At 51.4% G+C, this 26,565-nt stretch overlaps 5 protein-coding genes across 11 annotated transcripts; 3 read left to right on the forward strand and 2 right to left on the reverse strand.

Moving 5' to 3' along the window:
* The first annotated feature begins 265 nt into the window (after positions 1-265).
* Lta (lymphotoxin alpha) lies at positions 266-3,827 on the forward strand. Of its 2 annotated transcripts, NM_080769.2 has the most exons (4): positions 1,502-1,643; positions 2,007-2,111; positions 2,194-2,293; positions 2,515-3,508. In NM_080769.2, exons 2-4 carry the CDS (start codon positions 2,016-2,018, stop codon positions 2,925-2,927), a joined length of 609 nt encoding a protein of 202 aa, NP_542947.1. In that variant the 5' UTR covers positions 1,502-1,643; positions 2,007-2,015; the 3' UTR covers positions 2,928-3,508. The 2 variants fall into 2 exon arrangements, with proteins under 2 accessions (XP_038954358.1, NP_542947.1); XM_039098430.2 differs by having other exon boundaries at positions 266-2,111; positions 2,515-3,827.
* An 832-nt stretch (positions 3,828-4,659) lies between these two features.
* Positions 4,660-7,278, forward strand: Tnf (tumor necrosis factor). The gene is made up of 4 exons (NM_012675.3): positions 4,660-4,989; positions 5,489-5,543; positions 5,692-5,739; positions 6,025-7,278. The coding sequence occupies exons 1-4, from the start codon at positions 4,804-4,806 to the stop codon at positions 6,441-6,443; spliced, it is 708 nt and encodes a 235-aa protein (NP_036807.1). The 5' UTR covers positions 4,660-4,803; the 3' UTR covers positions 6,444-7,278.
* A 2,905-nt stretch (positions 7,279-10,183) lies between these two features.
* Positions 10,184-12,029, reverse strand: Ltb (lymphotoxin beta). Its single transcript, NM_212507.2, has 3 exons — positions 11,785-12,029; positions 11,145-11,460; positions 10,184-10,790 (listed from the first exon to the last, which is right to left on the reverse strand). The coding sequence occupies exons 1-3, from the start codon at positions 11,944-11,946 to the stop codon at positions 10,348-10,350; spliced, it is 921 nt and encodes a 306-aa protein (NP_997672.1). The 5' UTR covers positions 11,947-12,029; the 3' UTR covers positions 10,184-10,347.
* A 5,298-nt stretch (positions 12,030-17,327) lies between these two features.
* Lst1 (leukocyte specific transcript 1) lies at positions 17,328-22,374 on the forward strand. 4 transcript variants are annotated; one of them, XM_006256078.5, is made up of 6 exons: positions 17,330-17,482; positions 18,269-18,322; positions 18,627-18,728; positions 19,113-19,132; positions 20,417-20,594; positions 21,363-22,374. In XM_006256078.5, exons 1-5 carry the CDS (start codon positions 17,449-17,451, stop codon positions 20,564-20,566), a joined length of 360 nt encoding a protein of 119 aa, XP_006256140.1. In that variant the 5' UTR covers positions 17,330-17,448; the 3' UTR covers positions 20,567-20,594; positions 21,363-22,374. The 4 variants fall into 4 exon arrangements, with proteins under 4 accessions (XP_063135566.1, XP_006256142.1, XP_006256140.1 ...); XM_063279496.1 differs by lacking the exon at positions 18,269-18,322 and having other exon boundaries at positions 17,328-17,482; NM_022634.2 differs by lacking the exon at positions 21,363-22,374 and having other exon boundaries at positions 17,449-17,482; positions 20,417-20,644.
* Ncr3 (natural cytotoxicity triggering receptor 3) lies at positions 20,887-26,400 on the reverse strand. 3 transcript variants are annotated; one of them, NM_181822.2, is made up of 4 exons: positions 26,100-26,324; positions 21,347-21,691; positions 21,112-21,243; positions 20,887-21,001 (listed from the first exon to the last, which is right to left on the reverse strand). In NM_181822.2, exons 1-4 carry the CDS (start codon positions 26,149-26,151, stop codon positions 20,943-20,945), a joined length of 588 nt encoding a protein of 195 aa, NP_861543.2. In that variant the 5' UTR covers positions 26,152-26,324; the 3' UTR covers positions 20,887-20,942. The 3 variants fall into 3 exon arrangements, with proteins under 3 accessions (NP_861543.2, XP_017457062.1, XP_006256116.3); XM_017601573.3 differs by having other exon boundaries at positions 20,887-21,243; positions 26,145-26,400; XM_006256054.5 differs by having other exon boundaries at positions 20,887-21,243; positions 26,100-26,400.
* Between the last annotated feature and the right edge of the window lie 165 nt (positions 26,401-26,565).

Below are 26,565 nucleotides of genomic sequence, written 5' to 3' on the forward strand. Positions count from 1 at the left end.
CAACCCCAATAAGTATATTTTTAAGTGTTCTGTTGTGTGTACAGGATTTTTGCCTGCGTGTTTCAGCACCACTTGAGTGTCGTGCTAGCGAGGGCCAGAAGAGGACATCCCATCCCCCAGAACTGCAGGTGTAAATGTAATGTGCCAACCTGTGGTTGCTGGGAATTAACACTGGTCCTCTGGAAGAACAGCCAGTGTTCAGAACCCTAAGCCAACCTCCAACCCTCAAAAAAAATTATATATATATATATATATATATATAATTTTTTAAAGTTTTGTTTTAAGACAGAAACTATTAGTGTGGCTGCTGGGAATTTGGGAATGGACCCCGGGGCTCACACAGGCCTGCAAGCAGCAGAGGAGCTCTCCTCAGATGCGGCTTCTAAACAAGCCCTTTAACTGTCTTCACCTGTGTAGAATTCTGAAGCTCCCTCTATACAGAACTTTGGAAGCCCGGGGTATATATATTTGGGGTTACATAGGTCTGATTTGCAGGGACTTGCAGGAACGGGCTGAGACCTCCTTGCTATACATGAGTGTCTTGAGGTTCTAAGAGAATACCCCCAAATCATCTTCTAGACCTGGACCATTCTAGGACAGTGGTTCTCGACCTTCCTAACTCCATCACCCCTTACTTAATACGGTTCCTCGTGTTGTGGTGACCCCAACCATACAATTATTTTCATTGCTATTTCATAACTGTAATTTTGCTGTTGCTGTTATGAATCATAATGTAAATATTCTCTTTAAATGGAGGTTTGCCGAAGGGGTCTCGCCCACAGGTTGAGAACTGGTGCTCCAGAGAGTAAGGGGATGCAGCTAAGATTGTCAAACACCAGGAGGCCCCAGATTCTGGGGGAGGGTGCACTGTAATGGTACTTCTTGCCCTGAAACTGGCCGATGGCCAGAAAACACAGATATACTGGAACAGCTGTGACTTGAACCCCCAAAGACAAGAGAGGAAATGGACCCGAAGGGGTAGAGGTCAGTGGTGGAAGGCATGTCAAGCGTACATAACCCCGGGTTCGAACCTGAAAAAACAAAGGTGCCACTAACCACATGTGGCTTCAGAGCCCTCCAGACGTGACCAGGGTCGATGGAGAGAGAAACGGGCAGAGGAGCTTGTGAGCAGTGAAGGGTGCAGAAGTGTTATAAACCATCGCTCTTCGGAGAACCAGGCTTCCAGTCACAGCACAGCTGTACCCCCCCTCATTCTCCGCGAATTAGCCGTCCGTTCACTGGAACTCCTCAGCCTGACCCTGGTCCCTGCTAGTCCCTGCAGCCCACAGTTCCCCGGACCCGGCTCCCTTTCCCAGAACGCAGTAGTTTGAGCCCCTAGCCTGCGGTTCTCTCCTAGGCCCCAGCCTTTCCTGCCTTCGACTGAAACAGCAGCATCTTCTAAGCCCTGGGGGCTTCCCCAGGCCCTAGCCCCGACCTAGAACCCGCCCGCTGCCTGCCACACTGCCGCTTCCTCTATAAAGGGGCCCGGAGCACCAGCACCCAGGACCCCGCACAGCAGGTGAGCCTCTCCTGCCCTGTCTCCTTGGGCTTACCCCGGTAACAGGCATCCCTCAGGATCCTGCCTCTTCTCTTGAGCCACAGTCTTTTCTGTACAACCTGCCTGGATCCCCCAGCCTTATCTGGTCCTTGTGCCTTGTGGCTTTGATTTTTGGTCTGTTCTCATAGCGTCTAACTCGGCCTTGTCTCTCTCTCTCTCTCTCTCTCTCTCTCTCTCTCTCTCTCTCTCTGTCATTGTCTCATTCTTTGGTGGAGCTTTCCTCTTCCAGTCTGTCTTTCTCTCCTTATCCCCACTCACTTCAGGGTTCCCCTGCCTGTCTGTCCCCTTTTCTGTCTGTCGCCCTGTCTCTCAGGGTGGCTGTCTCAGCTGGGAGGTAAGATCTGTCTTCCGCTGTGTGCCCCGCCTCCCCTACACACATACACACATCCTCTCTCTCTCTCTCTCTCTCTCTCTCTCTCTCTCTCTCTCTCTCTCTCTCTCTCTGCAGGTTCTCCCCATGACACCACTTGGACGTCTCCACCTCCTGAGGGTGCTTAGCACCCCTCCTGTCTTCCTCCTGGGGCTGCTGCTGGCCCTGCCTCTAGGGGCCCAGGTGAGGCAGCAAGAGAGATGGGGGTGCTGGGGCGGCCTGGCCAACTCAGAGTCCTAGAACCCTCTCAACTCTTCTCTCCTAGGGACTCTCTGGTGTTCGCTTCTCAGCTTCCAGGACAGCTCACCAGCCCCCTCAGAAGCACTTGACCCATGGCCTCCTGAAACCTGCCGCTCACCTTGTTGGTAAACTTCTCCTCCAGAGGTCCAGCCCCGCTTTTCCTCCTACTTGCCCAGGGGCCCAAGCGATCTTCCCATCTCCCCACACCAACTTTTCTTACCCCTCAAGGCAGGCACCCTACTCCCATCGCCCCACCAGCCATCCCAGTTGTCCAGTATCTTTTCCCTGAGGGGGGAAGAAGACCTCTGACCCTGATCTCACCCCAGTGCCTTGTGCCTTTCCCCAGGGTACCCCAGCAAACAGAATTCACTGCTCTGGAGAGCAAACACGGACCGCGCCTTTCTCCGACATGGCTTCTCTTTGAACAACAACTCTCTCCTGATCCCCACCAGCGGCCTCTACTTTGTCTACTCCCAGGTGGTTTTCTCTGGAGAAAGCTGCTCCCCCAGGGCCATTCCTACTCCCATCTACCTGGCCCACGAGGTCCAGCTGTTTTCCTCCCAGTACCCCTTCCATGTGCCTCTCCTCAGCGCACAGAAATCTGTGTATCCGGGGCTACAAGGACCGTGGGTACGCTCAATGTACCAGGGGGCTGTGTTCCTGCTCAGTAAGGGGGACCAGCTGTCCACCCACACAGACGGCATCTCCCACTTACACTTCAGCCCCAGCACCGTGTTTTTTGGAGCTTTTGCTCTGTAGAATCTAGGGAAACTCAGGAACTGGATTCCAGCACCTCTATCCTGTTCATCTTGAGGGTCACATCCCCAGTCTCCAGCCTTCCCAACCAAAATAGCCTGGAGCTTTCACGGGAGTCTGAAGCATTTCAAGGCACCACGTCTCTCCCCCAGGGCCACTCCAGATGCTCAGGGGGAGACTCAAGCCTGTCTAGAAGTTCCTGCACAGAGCAGGGTATTTGTGGGTCTAGGCGGGGCAGAGACCTGGACATGAAGGAGGGACAGACATGGGGGGAGGTGTCTGGGGACGGGGGAGGTTGACTATTTATGAAGAGAAGGGTTAAGTTATTTATTTATAGGGAATAAAAAGAGGGGAGAGATGGAAAGCCGTCGGGTGACAACTAGGTCCCAGACACAAAGGCGTCAGTTACCACAGAACAGGACTCATCTGAGAGAGGGACGGTGACGGTGAGAGAAGTAGATGTAGGTGACCAAGGGGTTTTAGAAGAAAGCCCGAGGCTCTAAAAGCCAACCACTGCCTGGCCACACATCCACAGGGAGCCCCTGCACCATCCGTGAATCCCAATAAACCTCTTTTCCCTGAAATTCTGTCTGCTTGTGTCTGTCTTGGATTGGGGGAGAATGTTCCTGGTCTCTTTAAGGAGTGGAGCAGGGGACAGAGGCCTCAGTTGGATCATGGGAGTCCAGACAGAGCAAGGAGACATAAAGGAGCAGGCAGCTCCCAGTAACATGATGGATTCGTGGGAGTGAGGCAGGCTAAGTGCCGGAGGAGACCCAAAGGATAAGGCTAGGGAGATCAATCCAAGGTTGGGGAGAGACGGAGGTTCTGGGAGAAGTGACTCCCCCAGAGGGTGGGAGAGTGTCCAGGACTGGGAGGGAAGGGGAGAGGAATCCTTGGAAGACATAGAGCTATGGGTTGGGAGAAACCCTGAAAGCAGGGTTGTGGGAACCACATGTCTGAGATGTGCTGCAATCAAGACGATATGGCAGAAGCTTCGTGGAAAACTCACTTGGGAGCAGGGACCGAAAGCAGCAGTCTAAGCCCCATGATCAGAATGAAAGGAGAAGGCTTGTGGGGTCCGTGAATTCCCAGGGCTGAGTTCATTCCCTCTGGGGCTGCCCCATTCTCCTCCAGTTACCCCACCGGCCCTCCCAGAGCCCATACACACTCCCAGCTCTCAAGCCACTCTGCCTTCAGCCACTTCCTCTAAGAACTCAGACAAGGGGGCTTTCCCTCCTCAACGTTGAGTCTCCCCCCTTATGCAGCCAGCTGTCAGAAGCACTCCCAATGCTAAGTTCTCCCCCATGGAAGTCCTGTTTAGAAATCAAAGGGGAACGGACATAGGCATGGTGTCTCTGCAGAGAAACAATGGAAGACAGAGAGGAAATGGGTTTCAGTTCCCAGGGTTCTATACATCACACACACACACACACACACACACACACACACACACACACACACGTTCCTGATTGGCCCCGGATTGCCACAGAATCCTGGTGAGGACGGAGAGGAGATTCCTTGATGCCTGGGTGTCCCCAACTTTCCAAACCTCTGCCCCCGCATTGGAGAAGAAACTGAGAGAGGTGCAGGGCCACTACCGCTTCCTCCACATGAGATCATGGTTTTCTCCACCAAGGAAGTTTTCCGCGGGTTGAATGAGAGCTTTTCCCCGCCCTCTTCCCCAAGGGCTATAAAGGCAGCCGGTACACAGCCAGCCGGCAGAACTCAGCGAGGACACCAAGGGACCAGCCAGGAGGGAGAACAGCAACTCCAGAACACCCTGGTACTAACTCCCAGAAAAGCAAGCAACCAGCCAGGCAGGTTCCGTCCCTCTCATACACTGGCCCGAGGCAACACATCTCCCTCCGGAAAGGACACCATGAGCACGGAAAGCATGATCCGAGATGTGGAACTGGCAGAGGAGGCGCTCCCCAAAAAGATGGGGGGCCTCCAGAACTCCAGGCGGTGTCTGTGCCTCAGCCTCTTCTCATTCCTGCTCGTGGCGGGGGCCACCACGCTCTTCTGTCTACTGAACTTCGGGGTGATCGGTCCCAACAAGGAGGAGGTGAGTGCCTGGGCAGCGTTTATTCTCACTCACAAGCAAAGTAGGGTGGGAGGGCAAGAAAGGCAGGAGGGTAAGGGAAAGAGGTCGGCTGGTGGGCACAGTAATGTGGAGGAGAGTTGGGGAGGGAGACCTCGGACCCGTGCAGCCAGTTGTCTAAACATCCTTGGGTGGATGCACGGAGGGGCGAATGAACGAACAAGCGTGCGTACACGTGCAGAGATGTGCAGAGACGTGGCCAGGGGAACAGGGAAGAAGCAAGAGATAAAAATTCGAGACGGAGATGGGAGACGAGGGAGATAAGGAGATATGAGAGATAAGGAGGGAGATGGAGGGGAAACAACAGATCAAGCACAGAGGGTACCACAGAAAGATGCTGAGGTTGGACGGATAAATGAATGAGGAGGAAAAGCACTGACTGGGGGGGGGGGGCTGGCAAAGAGCGGGGAGGCTTCTCCTTTGTGGTGAGTCTGTCTACTAACCTACTTCTTTCCCTACACAGAAGTTCCCAAATGGGCTCCCTCTCATCAGTTCCATGGCCCAGACCCTCACACTCAGTAAGTGTTCCCAAGCCTCTCTCTTAATTTAGGATGGGGGGCGGGGGACTTAAAGCTTTGGTTTGGGAGGAAAGGGAATAGGGGTCTAACTACACAGATGCTTGCTGGGAAACCTAAGGGTCTCATCTCCGCCTTTGTCCCCTTCCAGGATCATCTTCTCAAAACTCGAGTGACAAGCCCGTAGCCCACGTCGTAGGTAAGTTTCTTCGCATGTGCCTTGGGGGGGGGGGTGTGACAGGGCAGGATTTTGGGGTCGTGCCAGGCTGAGAGAAGACAAGGGCTCTCAGAGACAGCAGGTGAGAGAGTCAGAGCGGTGATTCAAAGGCAAGGCATTAGGAGGCCACCCCGGACCTCGTAGCCAATGGGACGTGGAAAGACCAGAGGGCGCAGGAACCGGAAGTGAAGTGTGGGTAGAAGTTGAGGTTCAGGATGTGGAGTGTGAACTAAGAGGGTGACACTGACTCAATTCTCCCTCCCTCAGCAAACCACCAAGCGGAGGAGCAGCTGGAGTGGCTGAGCCAGCGTGCCAACGCCCTCCTGGCCAATGGCATGGATCTCAAAGACAACCAACTGGTGGTACCAGCAGATGGGCTGTACCTTATCTACTCCCAGGTTCTCTTCAAGGGACAAGGCTGCCCCGACTACGTGCTCCTCACCCACACCGTCAGCCGATTTGCCATTTCATACCAGGAGAAAGTCAGCCTCCTCTCTGCCATCAAGAGCCCTTGCCCTAAGGACACCCCTGAGGGAGCTGAGCTCAAGCCCTGGTATGAGCCCATGTACCTGGGAGGAGTCTTCCAGCTGGAGAAGGGGGACCTGCTCAGCGCTGAGGTCAACCTGCCCAAGTACTTAGACATCACGGAGTCCGGGCAGGTCTACTTTGGAGTCATTGCTCTGTGAGGCGACTGGCGTGTTCATCCGTTCTCTACCCAGCCCCTGTCCCCGACTCTGACCCCCATTACTCTGACCCCTTTATCGTCTACTCCTCAGAGCCCCCAATCTGTGTCCTTCTAACTTAGAAAGGGAATTGTGGCTCTGGGTCCAACTCCGGGCTCAGAATTTCCAACAACTACGATGCTCAGAAACACACGAGACGCTGAAGTAGTGGCCTGGATTGCGGGCTGCTCATGAGCCGCCACCGGCAAGGATTCCAATGGGCTTTCGGAACTCACTGGATCCCGGAATGTCGATGCCTGAGTGGATCGGGGGAGTGGAGGGGGGAGTGGATCAGGCTGCCTCTGGCTCACAAGGCTGCTGAAGATGTCTCAGGCCTCCCTTCCTTCCTTCCTTCCCTCCCTCAGAGCTTCCCAGACTGTTCCCTGAGGCACAGCGCCCAGCCTTCCTTACGGAACCCCCTCTATTTATAATTGCACCTGTGACTATTTATTTATTATTTATTATTTATTTATTTGCTTATGAATGTATTTATTTGGAAGGCCGGGGCGTCCTGGAGGACCCAGCGTTGGGAAGCTGTCTTCAGGCCAACATGTTTTCTGTGAAAACGGAGCTAAACTACCAGCTATCCCCATCTGGTCCCCCACCCCTGCCTCGTTGCCTCCCCCCTTTTCTTTTGCTTATGTTTAAAACAAGATATTTATCTAACCCAGTTGTCTTAATAATGCTGATTTGGTGACCAGGCTGTCGCTACATCACTGAACCTCTGCTCCCCACGGGAGCCGTGACTGTAATCGCCCTACGGGTCATTGAGAGAAATAAAGTTCGCTTGGAAAAGAAATGTGATTTCTGAAGTCTGCGTCTGTCTCTCTGCAGCCTCCTAAAGTCTGTGGGTCCAGATCTCAGTTTTTATATCCCCCGGGGCCATTAAGACCCCTAAGACCCCCCCCCAAGACCCCCGTGGAACAAAAGGCAGTCCACAACCCTACCTCTCCCCGGAAACAGGAGCCTAAGCCTAATTACCTTTGCCCCTGGTCCTGGGAATTTCCCACTCTGGGAATTCCAAATACCTGCTGGGAAAGTACTCAATTCTTTCCGGCTGTTGCGGCTCCAATGGAGTTGGGGTGGAACCACATTCTCAGGTATCTGAATCACAGCCAAAGAAGAGCCTCAGAGCTTCAGGTGTCTAACTGTGCACCCTGTACCATTCAACCTGCCCTTTGAACAGACACTGGGCACCATCCCTAGAGAGGAGATCTAACCTCTATGCCTGTTCCCCGCTGGGCAGGGCTCAGCCAACTCTGCCTCCCAGTCAGCAGCCCTTTGTTCTTCCAAACCTCTGAAGATGAGCAAAGTGGTTTTAAAAAAGACCCAGGGCTGAACGTGTGGCTCTGTGGAGTGTGTTGGGGAGAGCGGTGGAGGGGAGGATGCTCAGGGTATGGGATGCCCTGAGTTCAAACCCCAAGACAACATGACGGAGAAGGAGCCGTTACCAGCTTCGGTTTCCCAGTGTTTTAGATAAACGATGAATGTATTGGGGTGGGTGGATTGGGAAGAGGAAAACCCGGGCTGGAGAGATGGCTCAGTGGTTAGAGCACTGACCGCTCTTCCAGAGGTCCTGAGTTCAAATCCCAGCAACCACAGGGTGGCTCACAGCCATCTGTAATGGGATCCGATGCCCTCCTCTGGTGTGTCTGGAGACAGCGACAGTGTACTTCTAATAAATAAATAAACAAGTAAATCTTAAAAAAAAAAGGGGGGGGAAGAAAAACACCTTGTTTAAACAAAGGGTGTTTTTTTTCTTAATTGCTTAATCACACATTCAGGGCCTTGGATTTGATCCCAACATCAATAATAATAATAATAATAATAATAATAATAATAATAATAATAATTTATTGTTGTTGTTATTCAATAGTGCTTGCTGAAGCATGCAAGGCTGACTTTATTCAGAATCCGTGATCAGTGCAGAGACTTGTAGACGTTCAGTGAGAGCAAGTGGGTCTTCAGAGCCAGAGCAGGGTGGGCGTTGGGGGACGGCAAATGACTAAGAGAAAAGAAAAATCAGGGGTAGGGGCACTCTGTCTAAACAGATCAGACAAGACGCCTGTTGAGACAGGCCAGGTGAGCAGACATCACCTCAGGGGCTGTACTGCAATGACTGAGGGTGATCCAATCTAGGAGAGGGAGCTTGCTAAACCGACTTAATGGGGTTTTTCACTAAAACTAGTTTTTACAAGGAAGGCAATGACTAGGTATAGAAGATTCAGGAGCCTGACTAGAGTTTAGCCAAAGTTGGTCACCCTCTCACCCCACTGGAAGGCTCTTGGGCAGAAGGTCAAAGGTGCGTAAGGAGTGGGTGTGTAGCCATGCCTTTAATTCCAACACTTAGGAGGTAGGAGCAGGTTAACCATTGAGGGTTTCAAAGCCAGTCGAAGAAGAAAGAAAGGAGGATGAGGAGGATGAGGAGAAGGGAAAGAAAAAAAGAAGGAAAATGAAACTGGAAATGGAACTTCAGAAGGTTGACAGCCCTAATTGGGCTCATTGTTGGTTGGGCCTTTCTGCACCCCAGTAGCCAGAGAGGGGAAAACCAACCATATGGTATGCTGCGGGGGTGGGGTGCAGAGTGGGGGGGTGACCCACTGGGGTGACCTAGATACATCCTGGGTTCCCCTCTGCCTCCTCCAGCCTGGTGTGTGGGGGGGGGACTGCTGTTACTCATCTTAGGGGCCTCCCACTTGCCCAACTCTGCGGAGGGGTGCCTTAAGTGTGAACCGAGGGTGAGGACATTCCATCTCTAGAAAGGACCCCAGGGCATTGGCTTCCTCCTCCCACTCCGCCCCAGACACAAGTCTCTGGCCCCTCCTCTCCCACTTCCACCATTTTCAACTTCTTTCCTTTCTTCATTAGTCTGCCCCCCTGACATGCCCGCGGCTGACCTGATGCCCCTTAGAGAAGAGCTGTCCGAGCCCCAGCACTGGAGAGGCAGAGGCAGGCAGATCTTTCAGTTTGGAGATCAGTCTGGTCTACATAGTGAGTTCCAGGTGACCCAGGACTATATATGAGACCCTGCCTATAGACAGACAGACAGACAGACAGACAGACAGACAGACAGACACACACACACACACACACACACACACACACACACACACACACACACACACACACAGAGCTGTCAGGAAGCCAGCTGCTGAGAACTAAGGGCCCTACCCCACAGAGCTTTGTCCCACAGACTTCTGGAGTTTTTCTCTCTGGGAATGAGTCCTGCCTACGCTCTCACATTGATTCTTCTCACAGCAAGGCAGAAGCCAGGAGAAAAAGTGTATGGGAGGGGTTCTTGAGGGAACCAAGGCTTTGCTATTTTGTGGGTTCTTTCTCCCACCCTCTATTCCCCCCACCCCCCACCCCCATCCCCGTCTCAGCCCCTAACACTAGATAGGAGAGAAACAAGAACAGAGAGCACGGAATTAGGAAAATCCTTGAGTCTATGTCTTTCCTTTCGTTTCTTCTTTGACCCACAGCTGCTAACAAATTGCAACCAACTTCCCTAAACTGCCAACATCCTGGCAATCAGGATACTGGGAGAAATCTCAGGGTTTAATTGTCCCTTCTTCCCTGGCCTTGGAGCCGGGGCGTGGGTGCAACAGGTGTCCACAGTTCAAAGTTGGGTCATCCACACCTGCACGCGCCCCAGAATCAAAAAAACATCAGTATTTCCGTGAAGATACTGGCATGGGGCAGCATAGTTTACATTCTTTATTTTCAAAATTCGTGTCCTACATCTCCCGAACCCCGCGCCACGCCCCTAGCTGTCCCGGATCCTGGGGTCCCAGGCTTCTTGACTCGCCAGACATCATGATTCACACATTCGCACCGTCAGTAGATCCTCCAGGAATGCAGTTGGCTGTCACCCCACCATCACCGCCCCGAAGAAGGTCTTCCCTCTCCTGTAGTCCACCATGTCGGGATGACTGATGTTGACGTATATCCTCTCGCCGCTCCGGAGCTGCGCCAGGCCGCCGAACCCCACGCTCGTGTACCACAAAGACCCGTACCCGATGGGATCCACAACAGGGGTCACGGTCTCCGCGCCCTCCAGCAGCAGCTCGGGGGAGCCCCGCCCATAGGCGCCCCCCGCGCGGTACAGGGCGCTGCGCAGCGTGAACAAGCGAGCGCGGCTTCGGCCGGCAGGGGGCGTCCGGCCCCGATACCCGACATGGCAGTAGAGATAGTAGACGCCGTCCTGAGGCAGCGCCAGCCCATGGGTGCGGGAGAACTGCGCACCGCTTCTCAGAAACGCTTCTTCTTGGCTCGCCTCCCAGCTGAGCCCTTGCCCGCTCATCCAAGCGCCTGCAGAGAGGGACACGCGTGAGCTCCCGGGCCGCTATCTCTACTAGGTCGGGGACCCGGGCAGGATGAGCAGGGACCTGGAGCGGAGGGGCGGGGCCTTCCTCACCCTGTGGCATTCAGTGGGGAGGGGCAGGAATAACGGTGCTATCACCCGAGGGGACTAAAGTGGCGAGATCCCGACCGGTTTTTACCTGTTTCCAGAGAAGTCTCAACCAGGGAGAAGCTGGGGTGGAGGAGTTGGGAAAGTACCAGGGGTGTCATAGCAGAGCCAAAGGACTTACTGTGGGGGTGCATACTGTGTGTGTGTGTGGGGGGGTGCATAGCTGGCACTCTTCAGGTCTACCATATGCTTACCTATGAGGTGGGCAGCAGGAAGCTCGGGGCTGAAGTCAGTTTCTGGTTCCCCCAATGGCAGCTGTTGAACCCCTGGATCTAGTATAGAATCCACAGCTGGGGACAGGGTGGTCACCCATGCAGATGCCTCCCGAGAGGGCTGTGCAACAGGGCGCTGGGATGTGGGATCTAGATTCCTGGAAGAATAGGATCTCTGAGGATGCAGACGGGGATCGGGAGTCTCTGAGAGGCTAGAGGGTGAGGGCGAGATGCACGAGGGTTTGTTGTCCAGTCCTTTTTGAGCCTGTGCTCCCGAGCCAATAACGATCTTCTCAACCTGGATGGGTAGGGTTATAGTGCCCAGAGGTCAGATTCGGCTATTGGCAACTCCACCCCTCCCACAGTAGAGCCCAGCCCTAAGGCTGGAGCCTGCAGTGCCCTCCCTAGAATGCATCTCGCTGGAAGAACAAACAAAATCTATGTACGCAGGCAGAAAGACAAGTGCAACATATCTGGAGGAGAAGCCAACCAAGAAGGGGCTTGCAAATTCAGGCTAGGATTGCCTGGAGGGAGGGCAAAGGCAGATCAGAGGGGAGAGCAGCCAGCTGAACCCCGCAGGCTCAGCCTTAAGTAAATAAACATTCACAGGAGAGCCACTCACCTGACGTCCCTGATCCTGGGGCACCAGGGCCAGCACAGCCAGGACAGTGATAGGCACTGCCAACAGCAGGGTCACCAGCGATGTAGCTCCTGCCACAGCCAGCAAGAGGCAGCCCCTCCCCTGGGGCCTCCCACCCAGGCCCTGCAGTCCCCGTGTCCCCATCCAGACTCAGAGCTAGGACCCGGGCAGGGGCTTTCATACCTCAGGGGTAGGGCCACCCCTCCCTGCAGACCCAAACACCTGCCCCCTGTCCCCTGCCTGGGACTTTCCGAACACCCTAGCTCCCCTCAACCTGCTTCCTGTTTACCCAGGGCTGGGGCCAGGGTTGGGTGGCTGGATGCCTGGGTTCTCTGAACTGGGGAAGGAGATAAGGCGAGAGATTGGTTTTCAAGGTAAGGGTGAAGGGGTACTTAGCAGGGAGGGAAAATGAAGCCCAGGGAAGGAAGATAGCTTGCAAAAGGCCAGGCAAAAGGTTGTAATGACCAGGCAGGACTCCGGGTATCTCGGGCTGTGCTCAGCTTCTGGACCTCCCAGGCCAGTGCTGGAAGGAGGGCTGCAAACACACATGGGCGCACGCGCAGGCGCTCGGTGAGGAGATGGAGTAGGAGGCCAACAAGGGACGACTGTGAGTCTTTATCCCTGAGATCGCCCTCTCTCCACACTAGCTGACTCCTTCCAGTTGCAGTCTCTCTCTTTTTTTTTTTCCGGAGCTGGGGACCGAACCCAGGGCCTTGCGCTTGCTAGGCAAGTGCTCTACCACTGAGCTAAATCCCCAACCCCCCAGCTGCAGTCTCTTAAACAAGATGGGAAAGGCAGAGTTAAGCAGGTTCACAGTGGTTACCGCTTTATGAAGGGGCCTCAGCCACCCAACCCCCACCCCTCTGGGGAAGGACAGAGGTGATGACTCCTCCCTCAATACAAAATGACAAGAACAATACACAGGCTTTTTTTTTTTTTTAATTTTAAAACACTTATCTACTTAATGTATATGAATACAGTGTAGCTGTCTTCAGACACACCAGAAGAGGGCACCAGATCCCATTACAGATGGTTGTGAGCCACCAGGTGGTTGCTGGGATTTGAACTCAGGACCTCTGGAAGAGCAGTCAGTGCTCTTAACCACTGAGCCATCTCTCCAGCCTGATCTTCAGTCTGGACTTCATCTCCATAGAAAAGCCCTAAGAAGGCGCTGAGACCCAGAGAGATGAAAAGGCTGAGGCTGGGATGGTGGTGGTGCTTGGCCAGTGGGTTTGATTCTGTCGGAAGCAAAACAGCACCAATTCCAGCCTCGTACATTTTACTAAATGTACATTTTATCTTCCGGAGGCAAGAAATGAGGAAACAAACACTAACTTGAGCAATTCAGAGGTAGCATGAGGTAATGCTCACAACTTGGAAAGATACAAGAAGTAGCCCAGGGCTGTGCTTCGCTGGTAGAGCACTTACCCAGCATGCCCCGGGGCCCTGACTTTGGTTCCCAGCACTAAATCAAGCAGGCCTCGTGCAGGGGAGCTGTAATCCCAGCAGGATGATCTGAAATCCAAGGCCATCCTTGACTACTTGGCAAATATGAGGCCAGGTTCCTTTCAAGAAGGAAAGAAGGAACCAGCCTTAATTCGGGAGGCTGAGACACGCTGATCAAGGCCAGCATGGTCTATAGAGCATATTCCAGTACAGTCAGGGCTTCCGGGGGCGGGGGGGGGGGAGGAGTCAAGTGACTAAGCAAAGTGTTGCTTGTAGATCTAGGTCAGTAGTTCTCACCCTTCCTAATGCTGCAACCCTTTAATGCAATTCCTCATGTTGTGCTGACCCCCAGCCATAACGTTTGCTACTGTTACAAATTGTAGTATAAATATCTCCAAGGCAGGATGTCTGATGTGCGATGGGGGGTCGGGACCCACGGGTTGAGAACCAATGATCTAGGCGAGGAGACCGTGTTTTTTTTTTTGTTTTTTTTTAAAGATTTATTTATTTATTATATATAAGTACACACTGTAGCTGTCTTCAGATACACCAGAAGAGGGCATCGGATCTCTTTACAGATGGCTGTGAGCCACCATGTGGTTGCTGGGAATTGAACTCATAACCTCTGGAAGAGCAGTCGGGTGCTCTTAACCGCTGAGCCATCTCTCCAGCCCCGAGGAGACCGTGTTTATGGGGCCTGAAGACATGTCTTAGCAGTTAAGAGCACTTGCAGCTCATGAAGAGGGTCTGAGTTCAGTTTCCAGCACCCAGGTCAGGTTACCTATAGCTCCAGCTCCAGAGGGGAACCCACACCCTCTTCTAGCTCGTGGTGGTATTTGCACTTGTTTGCATGCATACATGAACACAAACGTAATTAAAAATAATAAAAACAAACTATACATATATATATGCACATTTGTTGTAAGGTTCTGTTATTCTAGATGTTTGAACTTTGTGCATGCATGCGTGTGTGTGCATGTGTGCATGCGTATGTGTGTACATGCTTGCATGGGTGTGCTCAAGTGTGTATGTGTATGTGTGTGTATATATGTGTATGTGTGTATGTATATGTGTGTATGTGTGTATGTGTCCATGTATGTGTGTGTTGGTGTGTGTGTATGTGTGTAAATGTATATGTGTGTATGTGTGTGTATGTGTGTATGTGTATGTGTGCATGTATGTGTGTGTTGGTGTGTGTGTATGTGTGTGTATGTGTATGTGTGTGTATATGTGTATGTATGTGTGTGTATGTGTGTGTGTATGTGTGTGTAGGTGTATGTGTGTGTGGGTGTATGTGTGTGTGTATGTGTGTATGTATGTGTGTGTATGTATATGTGTATGTATGTGTGTGTGTAGGTGTATGTGTGTGTGTATATGTATGTGTGTGTGTGTGTGTGTGCCCACACATGTGTGTGTTCTTGAGTATGAGTTCACAGTCCCTTCAAATGCTAGTCTGGGCTGGCCTTCCACCTTGTCTGAAACAGAGTCTAGTCGTGGTCTTCTCTGACATCCCTAACCCCTGCGATTGTCCACAAACTCTCTGTTCTCTGCCTCCCATCTCACCCTAAGAATATGGAATTTCACAAGTGGTTGCCACAGCCATCTTTCTGTGGGGCCTGGGGACTCAAACTCAGATCTTCATGCTTGTGTGCCCAGTGCTTTTACCAACAGAGCTCTCTCCTCACCCAATGCTTAAAATTAAAAACAAATGTAACTATAAGATATATTAAAAAGAAGAAACCCACTTAAATTGTGCCCTATTTGTTCTGCGGGGGTGTGGGGACCCCGGGAGTGGAATGTGGTGTGGTGTGGGAAGGAAGTACCACAGAGTTCCTGAATTTGAGTAACAAAGCATGCCTAGGGACCCAGGCACCAGACTCAAGCACCCTCTCTCTCCACCCTAGCTACCAGCCTTCACTCTGTTCAAAGACTGGGGTGTAGTCTCCTAGCACCCTTTTCCCTCTTGGTCACAGTGGCCCTGAGAGACCTTCACCTAGGTCCCTACTGCCCTACTGCTCAATGCCAGAATGCTGCCTTCTGTGGGAAGTCCTCCCCAGCGCCCCAGCAGTTTTGCTACCACCAGCTGGTCCTCACTTACTTCCTGTCCTGCATCTGTCAGCAGATCTAGTCTGCCTACCTCTGACTCCCCTGCCCCTTAAGCACCACGTTGATATCCTGCTGCATATAGCTGCGAGACGCCAAAAGAGATGCCCCGAGACACCCCAGAGCTGTCTGGCACTAGAGGTGCTGGAAGCACATGCCACACCCTAAACAGACACAGCAGAAGGGGCACCTGAAGAGTCCTCTATCAGAGGAGGCGCCCGGAGGAGGTGGACGTTTGTTTACCACTACAGGATGAATTGAAAGGCTGGAGCTGAGGGAGTAACCACCCTGGTGATAGCTAGGAATCTCAAAGGAAAGATGGAAATCCATTTCTCTCTCTCTCTCTCTCCCTCTCTCTTTCTCTCTTTTTCCCTAAAATTTATTATTATACATGAGTACACTGTAGCTGTCTTCAGAGACACCAGAAGAGGGCATCGGACCCCATTACAGATGGTTGTGAGCCACCATGTGGTTGTGGGAATTGAACTCAGGACCTCCGGAAGAGCAGTCCCGTAACACCATCTCTTAATGGTTATACTTCCTCTCCTAGATGCAGGGAGATACAGAGGCAGGGGAAAGAAGCTAAGACTGCAAGGCGGGCGCAGATGTCTGAGCTGGGGGTGCTTTCCACTCTGAACCAATGTCGAATGTGTCCCCTCAGTAAACCAAGAGTGTCACCCAGAATCTACACAAGAGCTGGGAGTGGGTGGCCATCTTGGATGACAGGGGATACCTGCTGAGATAGAGGGAGGCAGACTATGGATTTGGAGTTCCCTGAAACAGAAGGGATCTGTATTCGGACCCTATCCTCTGAGCCCTTGTGTCTTCATTTTCCAAAGGCGTTAAAAGAATCTGGAGCCGGAAGCTGTGGCCGGCCGTATACTCTGTAGGCTGAGGCAAGAAGATGGTGAGCCTCAGGCCAGCCTGGGCTACACAGCAAAATCCTGCTACTACTAATAATTACATTAATAAAATAATCGGGAGAGATGGCTCAGCGTTAAGAGCATTGACTGCTCTTCCAGAGGTCCTGAGTTCAATTCCCAGCAACCACATGGTGGCTCACAACCATCTGTAATGGGATCCGATGCCCTCTTCTGGTGTCTCTGAAGACAGCTACAGTGTACTCACATACATTAAATGAATAAATAAATCTTTAAATAATAATAATAATAATAATAATAATAATAATAATCTGTTCTGTTGCTGATTCATCACATTTCCTCGGGGTCCCCCCTCCCCCAAACCTACAGCACGCCTCTCATAACTGGGAGGCTCTTGGTTTTACACTGTTGTCCCCCAAGTGAGGGCCCTCTATCTGCCCTCAAACAGGAACCAGCAGTTAAACGGCAGGAAGTACCCAAGGAGAAAGTAAATCATTCTTGGTAGCCCACCACTCCACACCAGCCAAAGAAGGTCCTCTCTCCTGGGGGAAGGGTAACCTTCTCTCTGTTCCCCAGTGGTCCCCACATCTACTCCATGCTCTGGCTCCTTTGCCCTCACCCGCCCTGTCACCCCTATTCAGGATTGTCCAACATTTGTTTCCAGCCTCCTCCAAGCCCCCCATCCCACTCCCCCATCCCCATCAGCCTGGGGCAGAGGAAATGGGTGGGGGTGGGGGATATAGCTCAACACTTCTCTGCTACTTCTGAATCTCCCTTGGCTTTCTGTTTGCTTCCTGAGACAGGGTCTCACTGTGTAGCCCTGGCTCTGCTTGAACTCACAGAGATCCATTCCTACCCGTAGGGCAGCGTTGGGCTTTCCTTGTGAAAACCTCGGGCTCCTGGCCTGGGAAATGGGTACAATGCTATGTTAAGACAAACATGGGCTGGGGATTTAGCTCAGCGGTAGAGCACTTGCCTAGCAAGCGCAAGGCCCTGGGTTCAGTCCCCAGCTCTGGAAAAAAAGAAAAAAGAAGAAGAAAAAGAAAAAAAAAAGACAAACATAAAAGTGAGGACAAGGATTGTAACAGAGCCCCTTGCCTCAGAGATGGGGAACTTGGGGACACGTGACTAACCCAAGGCATTAAGCCCAGCAGAAGAAGGATTAGTTTAGTCTTGACCCTCAGGCCTGTTCTCAGTCCCTGGACTGTATCTGACGATGACAAGAATGCCACCTTGTGACTGGGGAGAGGGTAAGTAGGGACCCCTCTGTTCTGCTAGGGGAGGGATGTGGGAGCTGGACAGTGAGGGACGAAAAGCAGGGTTCAGGGTTAGGAGAGGTGGCCAGAAGCCCTTGGAACCAGGCACTGCAGGTGGGAGTGCCACAGCTTGAGACCGGAAACAGTAGGGTGTGAGCATAGAGTCAGGAGAGGTGACCCAGTAGGTGAATCTCTAGAGGAAGTGAGAAGCTGAGGTCTGGGTAAAGAATCCGTGTTGGGGTGGGGATGTCGCTCAGAGTGCACTCCTCCTCGGTAGAAGTGAAACCCAGGGTTACAGTGCCTTCTGTAACCCCCGACACCAGAGAGGTGGTCCGAAGGACCAGAAATCAATGACATGACCTGTCTCTCTGCGTGAGGCTTCAGGGAATTTGGAAGCAGCCTAAACTATAGGAGACACTGCATTAAAAAAAAAAAAAAAAAAAAAAAAAAAAAGTCCAGGTGGCGGTGATGTAAACCTTTATTCCCAGAGTGGGAGAGGGGGTGGGGGACAGAGACAGGAGGATTTCTGTGTATGAGATCCAGACCAGCCTGGTCTACCCAGTGAGTTCCAGGACAGCCAGGGCTACACAGAAAAATCCTGCCTCTAAAAACAAAACAAACAAGCCAACAAAAAAAATAATACAAAAATACAAAACCCCCTAAATCTCCTAGAGTATATTTTCCTGCATCTAAACTGTCAGAGGACAGTAGCGTCCTGGCTTTGACCCCAGAGCCACATAAAACAGCCATGATAGATGGTAGTACATTCTCTCAACTTAGCACTCAAGACATGGGGCTGTAAGGATCTGAAGTTCACCAATACTTGGCTACTAGGTGAGCCTGAGGCCTCCCGGGATACCTGAGACAATCGACAGAGAGACAGAAAGGTGGGAGAGACATGGGTGGGGGGAAGGGGAGGGAGAAAGGACTTCAGGGAGGATATGATCAAGAGACTCTGTATAAGTGTATGAAGTTGTCGAAAAATAGAAAGGAGGCAGGATCAATCTGGGAGAGGAAGACAGGATAAAAGGAAAAAAAGGGGGAGGAGGAACCCAAGAAAAATATAGGAACCTGGAAAACTTACATTTAAGCAGGGGTTTGGGAAACTGATGGGAGAAAGACCCTCTCATACTCCTAGAGAAACAGTGTTACCTGCTGTTGGGGAGCCTGGTACTGGGAGGGCTCCTCCTCCTGCTTGTCATCATCCTGTTCGCCTGCCTGTGCCGGTTCTATCAGAGAGGTAAGCCCTAGGAGCACCTCTCACAGCCACCCACAGCTTGCCCTCTACACCCTTCCTACTGCTGGGGCCCAAGTTCCAGGAATCCCGGGGTAGGAGAGGCCAGAGGAGTTGTCCAAAAGGCACAGGCTTTGCCTGTGGTTCCTGTGGCAACCAGCAAGTGAGGAGGGATGGGGGGGTCCAGTCAGTGTGTTGTGGAAGGCTGTTCTGGGGTGGAGTGCTATGGGGTTGGGGAACTAGGGTGTGTGGGGGCCTGGGGCGGGGTACTATCCTGAGGTGGAAGATCCAATGTGAGGTGCTGTCCTAGGGTGGATGAGCCATTTCCGGGTACGTTCTGGCAGGGGGCTCAGGGAAGGGTCTTGTTGAACCTTTTTTTTTTTCTTCTAGTGAAGAGACTAGAAAGAAACGTGAGTCTGGGGGCAAGGGGACAAGGGGGGAGGGAACAGGGGGAGGGGGCAAGGCGGTGGGGGGTAGAGGGGGTGAAGGGGCAGGGGAAGGAGGCGGGGTCTGGAGGGGTGTAGAGGGGGTGTGCGGGCAGGGGGTGAAGGGACGAGGGAAACCCACATAGGGAGTGGGGCTAGGATGAAAAGGTGGAGCCGAGAGAAAAAGGAAGAGGAAGTAGGAGGGACAGAGAAAATGAAAGAAGCAGAGAGAAAAAGAGGCAACCAGAAGAGAGGGAGGAAATAGTGTGTTTATAAGAATATAAAACACTTCAGGGGGTTGGGAATTTAGCTTAGTGGTAGAGCGCTTGCCTAGCAAGCGCAAGGCCCTGGGTTCGGTCCCCAGCTCCGGAAAAAAAAGAAAAAGAAAAAAAAAACACTTCAGAAGGACGAAGTGAAGAGGAATTGAGTGAAAGGGGAGATTAAAAGACCAGAGGGAAGAGTTCACTCAGGATTATAGGAGAGGTCCTGTCTCAAAAGAACAACAAAAGCAAAAGGGGCGGGGCGGGGCCAGCGGGCGGGGCCAGCGGGCGGGGGCGGGGTCAGCAGTGTGGTTTAGTTAACAGTCTGTGTCTAGCCTGTGTAGAACCCAGTGCAGCATAAAACCAGAGCGCTGGTAAGTGACTGAAATCCCAAATAGAGGCAGGGAGTCAGTCCTTAACTACATATCAAGTTGAAGGCCAGCCTGAGCTACATGAGACCCTGTCTCAAAAGAAGAGGAGGTTTGGGGGCTGGAGAGACGGCTCAGCTCAGCGTTTATAAGCGCTGACTTGTGCCTGGAACTGAGAGGTACAAACAGTCCTAGGGGCTCCCTGGCCAACCATCCTCGTGGGAATGGCAAACTCCAGGTTTAGTGAGAGGTCTCTAAAATAGATATCTAGATAGATAGACATAATGTGTAGAAACAATTGGAAAGTTGACGTTCAGGCATCCACTTTAAGCCTACAGGAGCACAGGCAGACATATCTACATAGAAACAAGGAGAAGGGGTTGGGGATTTAGCTCAGTGGTAGAGCGCTTGCCTAGCAAGCGCAAGGCCCTGGGTTCGGTCCCCAGCTCCGAAAAAAAGAAAAGAAAAAAAAAAAAAGAAAGAAAGAAACAAGGAGGAAAAGCAAGAGAAAGCAGGTTCAAGAGACATAAAGAGAAGAGACTGAGAGGAAAGCGTGAAGGCACAGGGAGAAAGACAGGTGGGAGCTGGGGCCAGGCTGGGGAGGGATGTGACAGCGGTACCCCGGGTCCTCACATCTTCAGGCCCAGGTCTCGGGGCAGGAGCTCCACTACGCCTCTCTCCAGAAGCTGCCCGCATCCAGCAGTGATATGGAAGGCAGAGGAGAAGGTGAAGGCGTAAAAGAAGACGCCAGCACTGACTATGCCTGCATCGTCTTAAACAAACCCAATTGAGCGCCCCCAAAAGCCTCCCTCGCCCTGGGTGGGTACTCAGAGTCGCCCCGAGTTCACCTAGTAAAGTCTGGTTCCCCACTTGTGCGTCAGGCTTCTCTGTATGTGTCCAGCCCTCAGTTCACCCTCCCACCTGCTGGGAGTCAGTGGTCACTGAGCAAGGGCATTTAGGAACACCAGCTCCTCTAGAAGTCAGTAAATAGCTGTGGTCCCCGGGGAAGGGAGAGCTAAGAGCGGAGGGGTGTGTGTGTGTGTGTGTGTGTGTGTGTGTGTGTGTGTGTGTGTGTGTGTGTGTGTGTGTTGTGACTAGAGAATGAAGAAAATACGAGAAAATGTAAGGATTTATTGCCGGCCTCTTTGAGTGCTGGATCTTTGGGATTTAGAATCGCTCCTCAGAGGCTGTGGGAGGAGTGGCGGTGTTTCCCACGTGACAGAGACCTGGGGAGGAATAGCAGGGGAGGGGCTGCTCAGAGTTACAGCCCGAAGCTCTCTCCTCTTGCAGTCCGTCCCTCCCTTCTCTGTTCCCATGCCCCTGCTCAGCAACTCACATTTGCCCTGGTAATAGATGACACTGCCGGTGGCCACAGAGAGAAAGCTGAGGGCATAGACGCCAGCGCGAAGGAGGAGACTTGTGTAGGCAGCTCGCTCTGGCTCTGCGTTGGAGGCTTGTTGAGGAGGCTCTACAGCAGGACACGGGGAGAGGAAGGAGTTCAGGAACTCAGAGCTGGGGACAGTCCCTAACTTCCAGGAACTCTGAATCGTGGGGGTCTCTCACCACCTCACCTTTCTCCACCACCAGCCGAGTCCCGTTTCCTGTTCCGACGCCCAGGCCTAGCACCTCCACTCTGCACACGTAGATTCTGGCGTCATGGCTTTGGATGTCCTGTATGAGCAGCCCGGCCTTGTGGCCTCTAATGAACTGGGAAACAGAAAAAGAGGCCACTCGGCCCCTGAACCCTGGGGTCACGTTGCTCAACTCCATCCCCGGGGCTACTTTGTCTTGGTACCATGTGGCAGAGCCAATGGCCGCTTTCCCTCTGCTGGCATTGAACGAACAGGGCAGGGAGGCAGTGGTGCCCTCTTGTGCACGAATCTCAGGGGGCTGAGACACCCAGACAGCACAGGATCCTGGGGAGAAAGCAAATATCCAGCGAAAACCTACTCAGTTATTCCAAAAAGAAAAGGATTCTCCATAGCGTTCTTTCCCCCTGGGGGTGGAGGGTCAAGACAAACACCCCGGGTTGTCTCATTTAAACCCTTTCCTCTTCGCCAATTTAATTTTTTAGTTTTTAAATTCTTTCACACACTAACTCCAGCGCATACACATTTTGGACAACTTGACCCCTGCAATATGCTTAGTGCTCATGAATGAGTGTAGCTGCCTCTGGGAGGAAGGTCTTGGTTGCTCGGCTCTGGGTATTATTACTGTGATGTGAGTCGTTTTGTTTTGATTTCCGTCTTGGCTGTATTAGGGCTTTAATGCAGACCGATGAATGCTAGCAGCTACTCTCCCAAGGAAGCACATCTCCTCCTTCAATTTTACCTGAAGCTCGAATCTTGGCTGCATTCTACAATAAATTATTATAGATACTTTGATTGCATTTCCCCACAATTAAGAAAGTATTTTATTAGTCTGAGAGATGGCTCAGCAGTTAAGAGCACTGACTGCTCTTCCTGAGTTCAAGTCCCAGCAACCACATGGTGGCTCACAACCATCTGTAATGAGATCTGATCCCCTCTTCTGGTGTGTCTGAAGACAGCTACAATGTACTTGCATACATAAAATAAATAAATAATTCTTTTTTTTTTAAAGTATGTTATTGCATGTATATGGGTGTTTTTGTTGCATGTGTGTCTGTATCCACAGAGGGTATTGGGTCCCCTGGAACTGGAAGGGGTTCAGATGGTTGTGAGCCGCCGTGTGGACTGGACCTAAGCACTCTAGGAGAGCAGCTAGTGCTCAACTTCTGAGCCATCTCTGCATTCCCCCACCCTCGACCCTTTTTTATTAAATGGAGCCTTGTATGTCCAAGGTTAGTCTTGAAATCATCACATAGCAGAGGATCTCCTTGAATTTCTGATTTACAGGATATGTCACCATAGCCAGCTGATGCAGTGCCTGGGGTCAAGCTCCAGGGCTTTGTACGTGGAGGGCAAACTCCACTACACCACACCCCCAGCCCATTTTTTTTTTTTAGCCCTGAGCTTCACTATGTGGCTCCAGCTGGCCAGGAACTTCTATCAATACTGGTTCTCATAAGAGCCTTAACAGCGTAAGTTTCCAGGCTGGAGAGATGGCTCAGTGGTTAAGAGCACTGACTGCTCTTCCAGAGGTCCTGAGTTCAAATCCCAGCAACCATGTGGTGGCTCACAACCATCTGTAATGGGATCTGATGCCCTCTTCTGGTGTGTCTGAAGACAGTGGCAGTGTATATAATAAATAAATAAATCTTAAAAAAGAAAGAAAGAATCCCACATAATTTAAAAAAAAAATTCCAGGTAAAGTTCCAGCTGTAGTTGGCTAAGAGCTCTAACATGTCCATGCTAGAATTAAACCAATTGTTAGAGTCTGTGATTCATTTATTTAAAAAAAAAAAAAAAAAACAAAACAAGGTACATTTACTGGTCATTCAAATTTAGTAGTTCTCAAACTTGAGAGTGTGTTGAAATTATCTGAAAAGCTGTTTGTTTGAGACAGGGTCTCACTATGTAGGCCTGGACCTCGCTATCTAAGGTGTCGTCAACTCGCAGGAATTACGATGCCTCCGGGATTTGAGTCCTGCACCAGCAGCGCCTGGCTGGCATTCCTTTCTTGTTTTTCTTTCTTTTTTTTTTTTTTTCTTTTCTTTTTTTTCGGAGCTGGGGACCGAACCCAGGGCCTTGTGCTTGCTAGGCAAGCGCTCTACCACTGAGCTAAATCCCCAACCCCCCTTTCTTGTTTTTCAAAGCTAGAGCCTCGCTGTGCTATCTCTGGGCTCAACCCATTCTCCTGCCTCAGTCACTGAAGTAGCTGGAAACACACGGTCACCACCCTGGTGCGTTTGTCAAAGCTTTGTAGAAGGGACTGGAGAAATGGCTCAGCTAGGGAGAGTGACCGGAGATCTTCCACAGGATCCCGGTTCTGTTCCCAGTACCGACACAGTGGCTCCCGACACAGTGGTTCCCAACCATCTGTAACTCCACTACCGGGGCCTCTGAAACCCTCTTCTGGCTGTCTGGCCTCCTAGGGCACCAGGCACACATGTGATGCACAGACATTAATGCAAGCACTCGTACACATAAAATAAAATTATGGTAGCAGGCCAGGCGTGAGGGTGCACATCTTCAGTCCCAGCACTCAGGCGGGTAAGCAGGAGGATGTCTGTGAGTTCGAGCCCAGCTTGGACTACACAGCAAGTTCCAGGACAGCCAGAGCTGCATAGAGAGACCGTGTCTCAACCCCGTATCCCCAAAATATAGTAGCTAGGGGAGGGCTTATCCGTATAATCCCGGCAGGAGGATCTGGGGTTCTAGGTCACCCTAGGCTATACTACATAGTGTCTAACTTTTTGAGATTTTATTTTCTTTATTTAAAAACCATTTACGGGGGTTGGGGATTTAGCTCAGTGGCAGAGCACTTGCCTAGCAAGCACAAGGCCCTGGGTTCAGTTCCCAGCTCCGAAAAAAAAGAAAAAAGAAAAAAAAAAAACCATTTACTTTTTTTTATATGTATGGGTGTTTCACCTACATGTACGTGTGTGTGTCACACGCCTATGGAGGCCAGAAGAGGGTGTCAGACCCTCCCCCCAGAACTGGAGATACAAATGGCCGATAGCCACCCCCGTGTGGGTGTTGGGAGTTGAATCTGGTCCTATGGAAGAGCAGCTAAGGCTTTTAACGACAGAGCCATCTTTTGAGCCCCTACATACTAATCTTAAAACTGGCCTGGGCTATTTGAGGTCCTGTCTTCCAAATAAACATTTAAATAAAAAAATAATTGGGGGGCTGGGGATTTAGCTCAGTGGCAGAGCGCTTGCCTAGGAAGCGCAAGGCCCTGGGTTCGGTCCCCAGTTCCGGAAAAAAAAAAAAAAGAACCAAAAAAAAAAAATAATAATTGGAAGCCGAATGCAATGTTAGGCACGTCATCCCGGCAATCTCTCTGGAGCCCACATCAGGAGCGTCTCCAAAAGTTCAAAGGTCAACCTCAACTACAGAGAGTTGTAGGGCATGCAGCAGGGCGGCGTATCGAGATGAGATCCTAGTTCAAAAAAGAACTTGCGGGCTGGAGAGATGGCTCAGTGGTTAAGAGCACCCAACTGCTCTTCCAGAGGTCCTGAGTTCAATTCCCAGCAACCACATGGTGGCTCACAACCATCTGTAAAGAGATCCAATGCCCTCTTCTGGTGTGTCTGAAGACAGCTACAGTGTACTTATATATAATAAGTGAATAAATCTTTAAAAAAAAAAAGAACTTGCCCAGTGTCCCCAGTGTTGATGATCCTGAGTCTCCAATCTACAGCTTGAGAAATACTGAAATATAATATATTCCACAAACATAGCCTCTAATGTTATCTTGATTAATTAAAATCAGTTTCAGTAAAAAACAATTTTTTTTACCTCAGACTTGTCTCTCAGATTCCTAATTATATATCTGCACCCTATCTAATAAACTTCATAACCTACTAGACCTCTTACCCAACGAATTAAACCCTCAAGAAAGAAAATCAGACTGGCTAGATGGCTCAGCTGGTAAAGGCACTTGTCACAGTGCCCAGAGTTCGAGTCCCAGGACCTACGCTTCAGAAGGAAAGAGCAGACTCTGGCGGGCAGGTTATTCTCTGAGGTCTGCGAGCCTTGACGGTTGTGTGTCCCACCTCCAAAATAACCGAATGTAATTTTTAAGATTAACGATGTTAAAGAAGGAAAATCCGCTTGAGTGTATTAGTATAAGCCCGATCTCTCAGCACTCAGGAGGCTAAGGGGAAAGGATGGAACTTTCCGGGACAAGCTGAGCTACACAGCGAGGGCTAGGGCTGTGTGTCTAACTCATCCCGTAGCATGGGGGAAGCTCTGGCTTTGAGCCCCAGCATCACACAGCATGGTGCATCACTGTAGCCCTAACTCTTGAGAGGTGAGCTTGGGAGAACCAGTTCAAGGTCATCCTTGGCTGTATATGAGTTTGAGATCAGCCTAAGCTACCAAGACCCTGTCTCAAAATCAAGCAAGTAAAGATAACACCAATGATCAAACTCAGCATACCAGCCCTTTCTTTCTACCCCTTTTCTCTAGGGCCTTTAGGTGGTATCTTTCTTGAAAGGAGGGTGAGAAGAAAAAGGGCTACAGAATGGATGATAGAAATGACCCTTTGGGGTGGCAGGTGACCTAGCAGGTCTGTCTCCTGGAAGAGACCACAGGAGACAGCGTTATGAATTGCTTTCTGCACCCCGCTGGGGGCTCCCACCAGACATCCCCCACTCCCAGAGCATCTAAATCCCACCTCTTCCTTTCTTCCGTCTCCTGTCCCCACGCCCTGGTTCCCGAGCAAACACCCAGTCACCTGCATAAACCATGATGAAGACGACCAGCAGCACCTTGGCCATACCTCCCATTGGCGAAGCGGACGGACCTCAGTGGTGAGGTCTAAGTAGAGGATCGACTACCGGAGCCTAGGACAAGTAGGACTCACACATGACTTGTCAAGAACCTCCACTGCTTGGGACTTTGGGCCATGTCCCACTAAGGAGAAAAGATGGCCCTGATGGACATGCCTGGACCCTCTGGAGGCAGCCAGTGGACAGGTGGTATAGTAGGACAGGATGTCCTCGTGTCCGATTTTACAAGATTGGGTAGGTGAGACGAGGATGTGGTTCTCTCACCTTCTGAGGTTCAAGACCAGGCCTTTGCCCAGAACAAACCTCCAACACCCTCCAGCTGAGAGACTGGGCTCCTTCCCCTTTCCTTTGTTCGGTCATGCTCATGCCGGGTTCATCACCTCTGTCGCCCCACCCCCACTCTGCCTTTCC

The sequence above is a fragment of the Rattus norvegicus genome, chromosome 20 (genome assembly GCF_036323735.1).
Source record: "Rattus norvegicus strain BN/NHsdMcwi chromosome 20, GRCr8, whole genome shotgun sequence".
Taxonomy (NCBI): domain Eukaryota; kingdom Metazoa; phylum Chordata; class Mammalia; order Rodentia; family Muridae; genus Rattus; species Rattus norvegicus.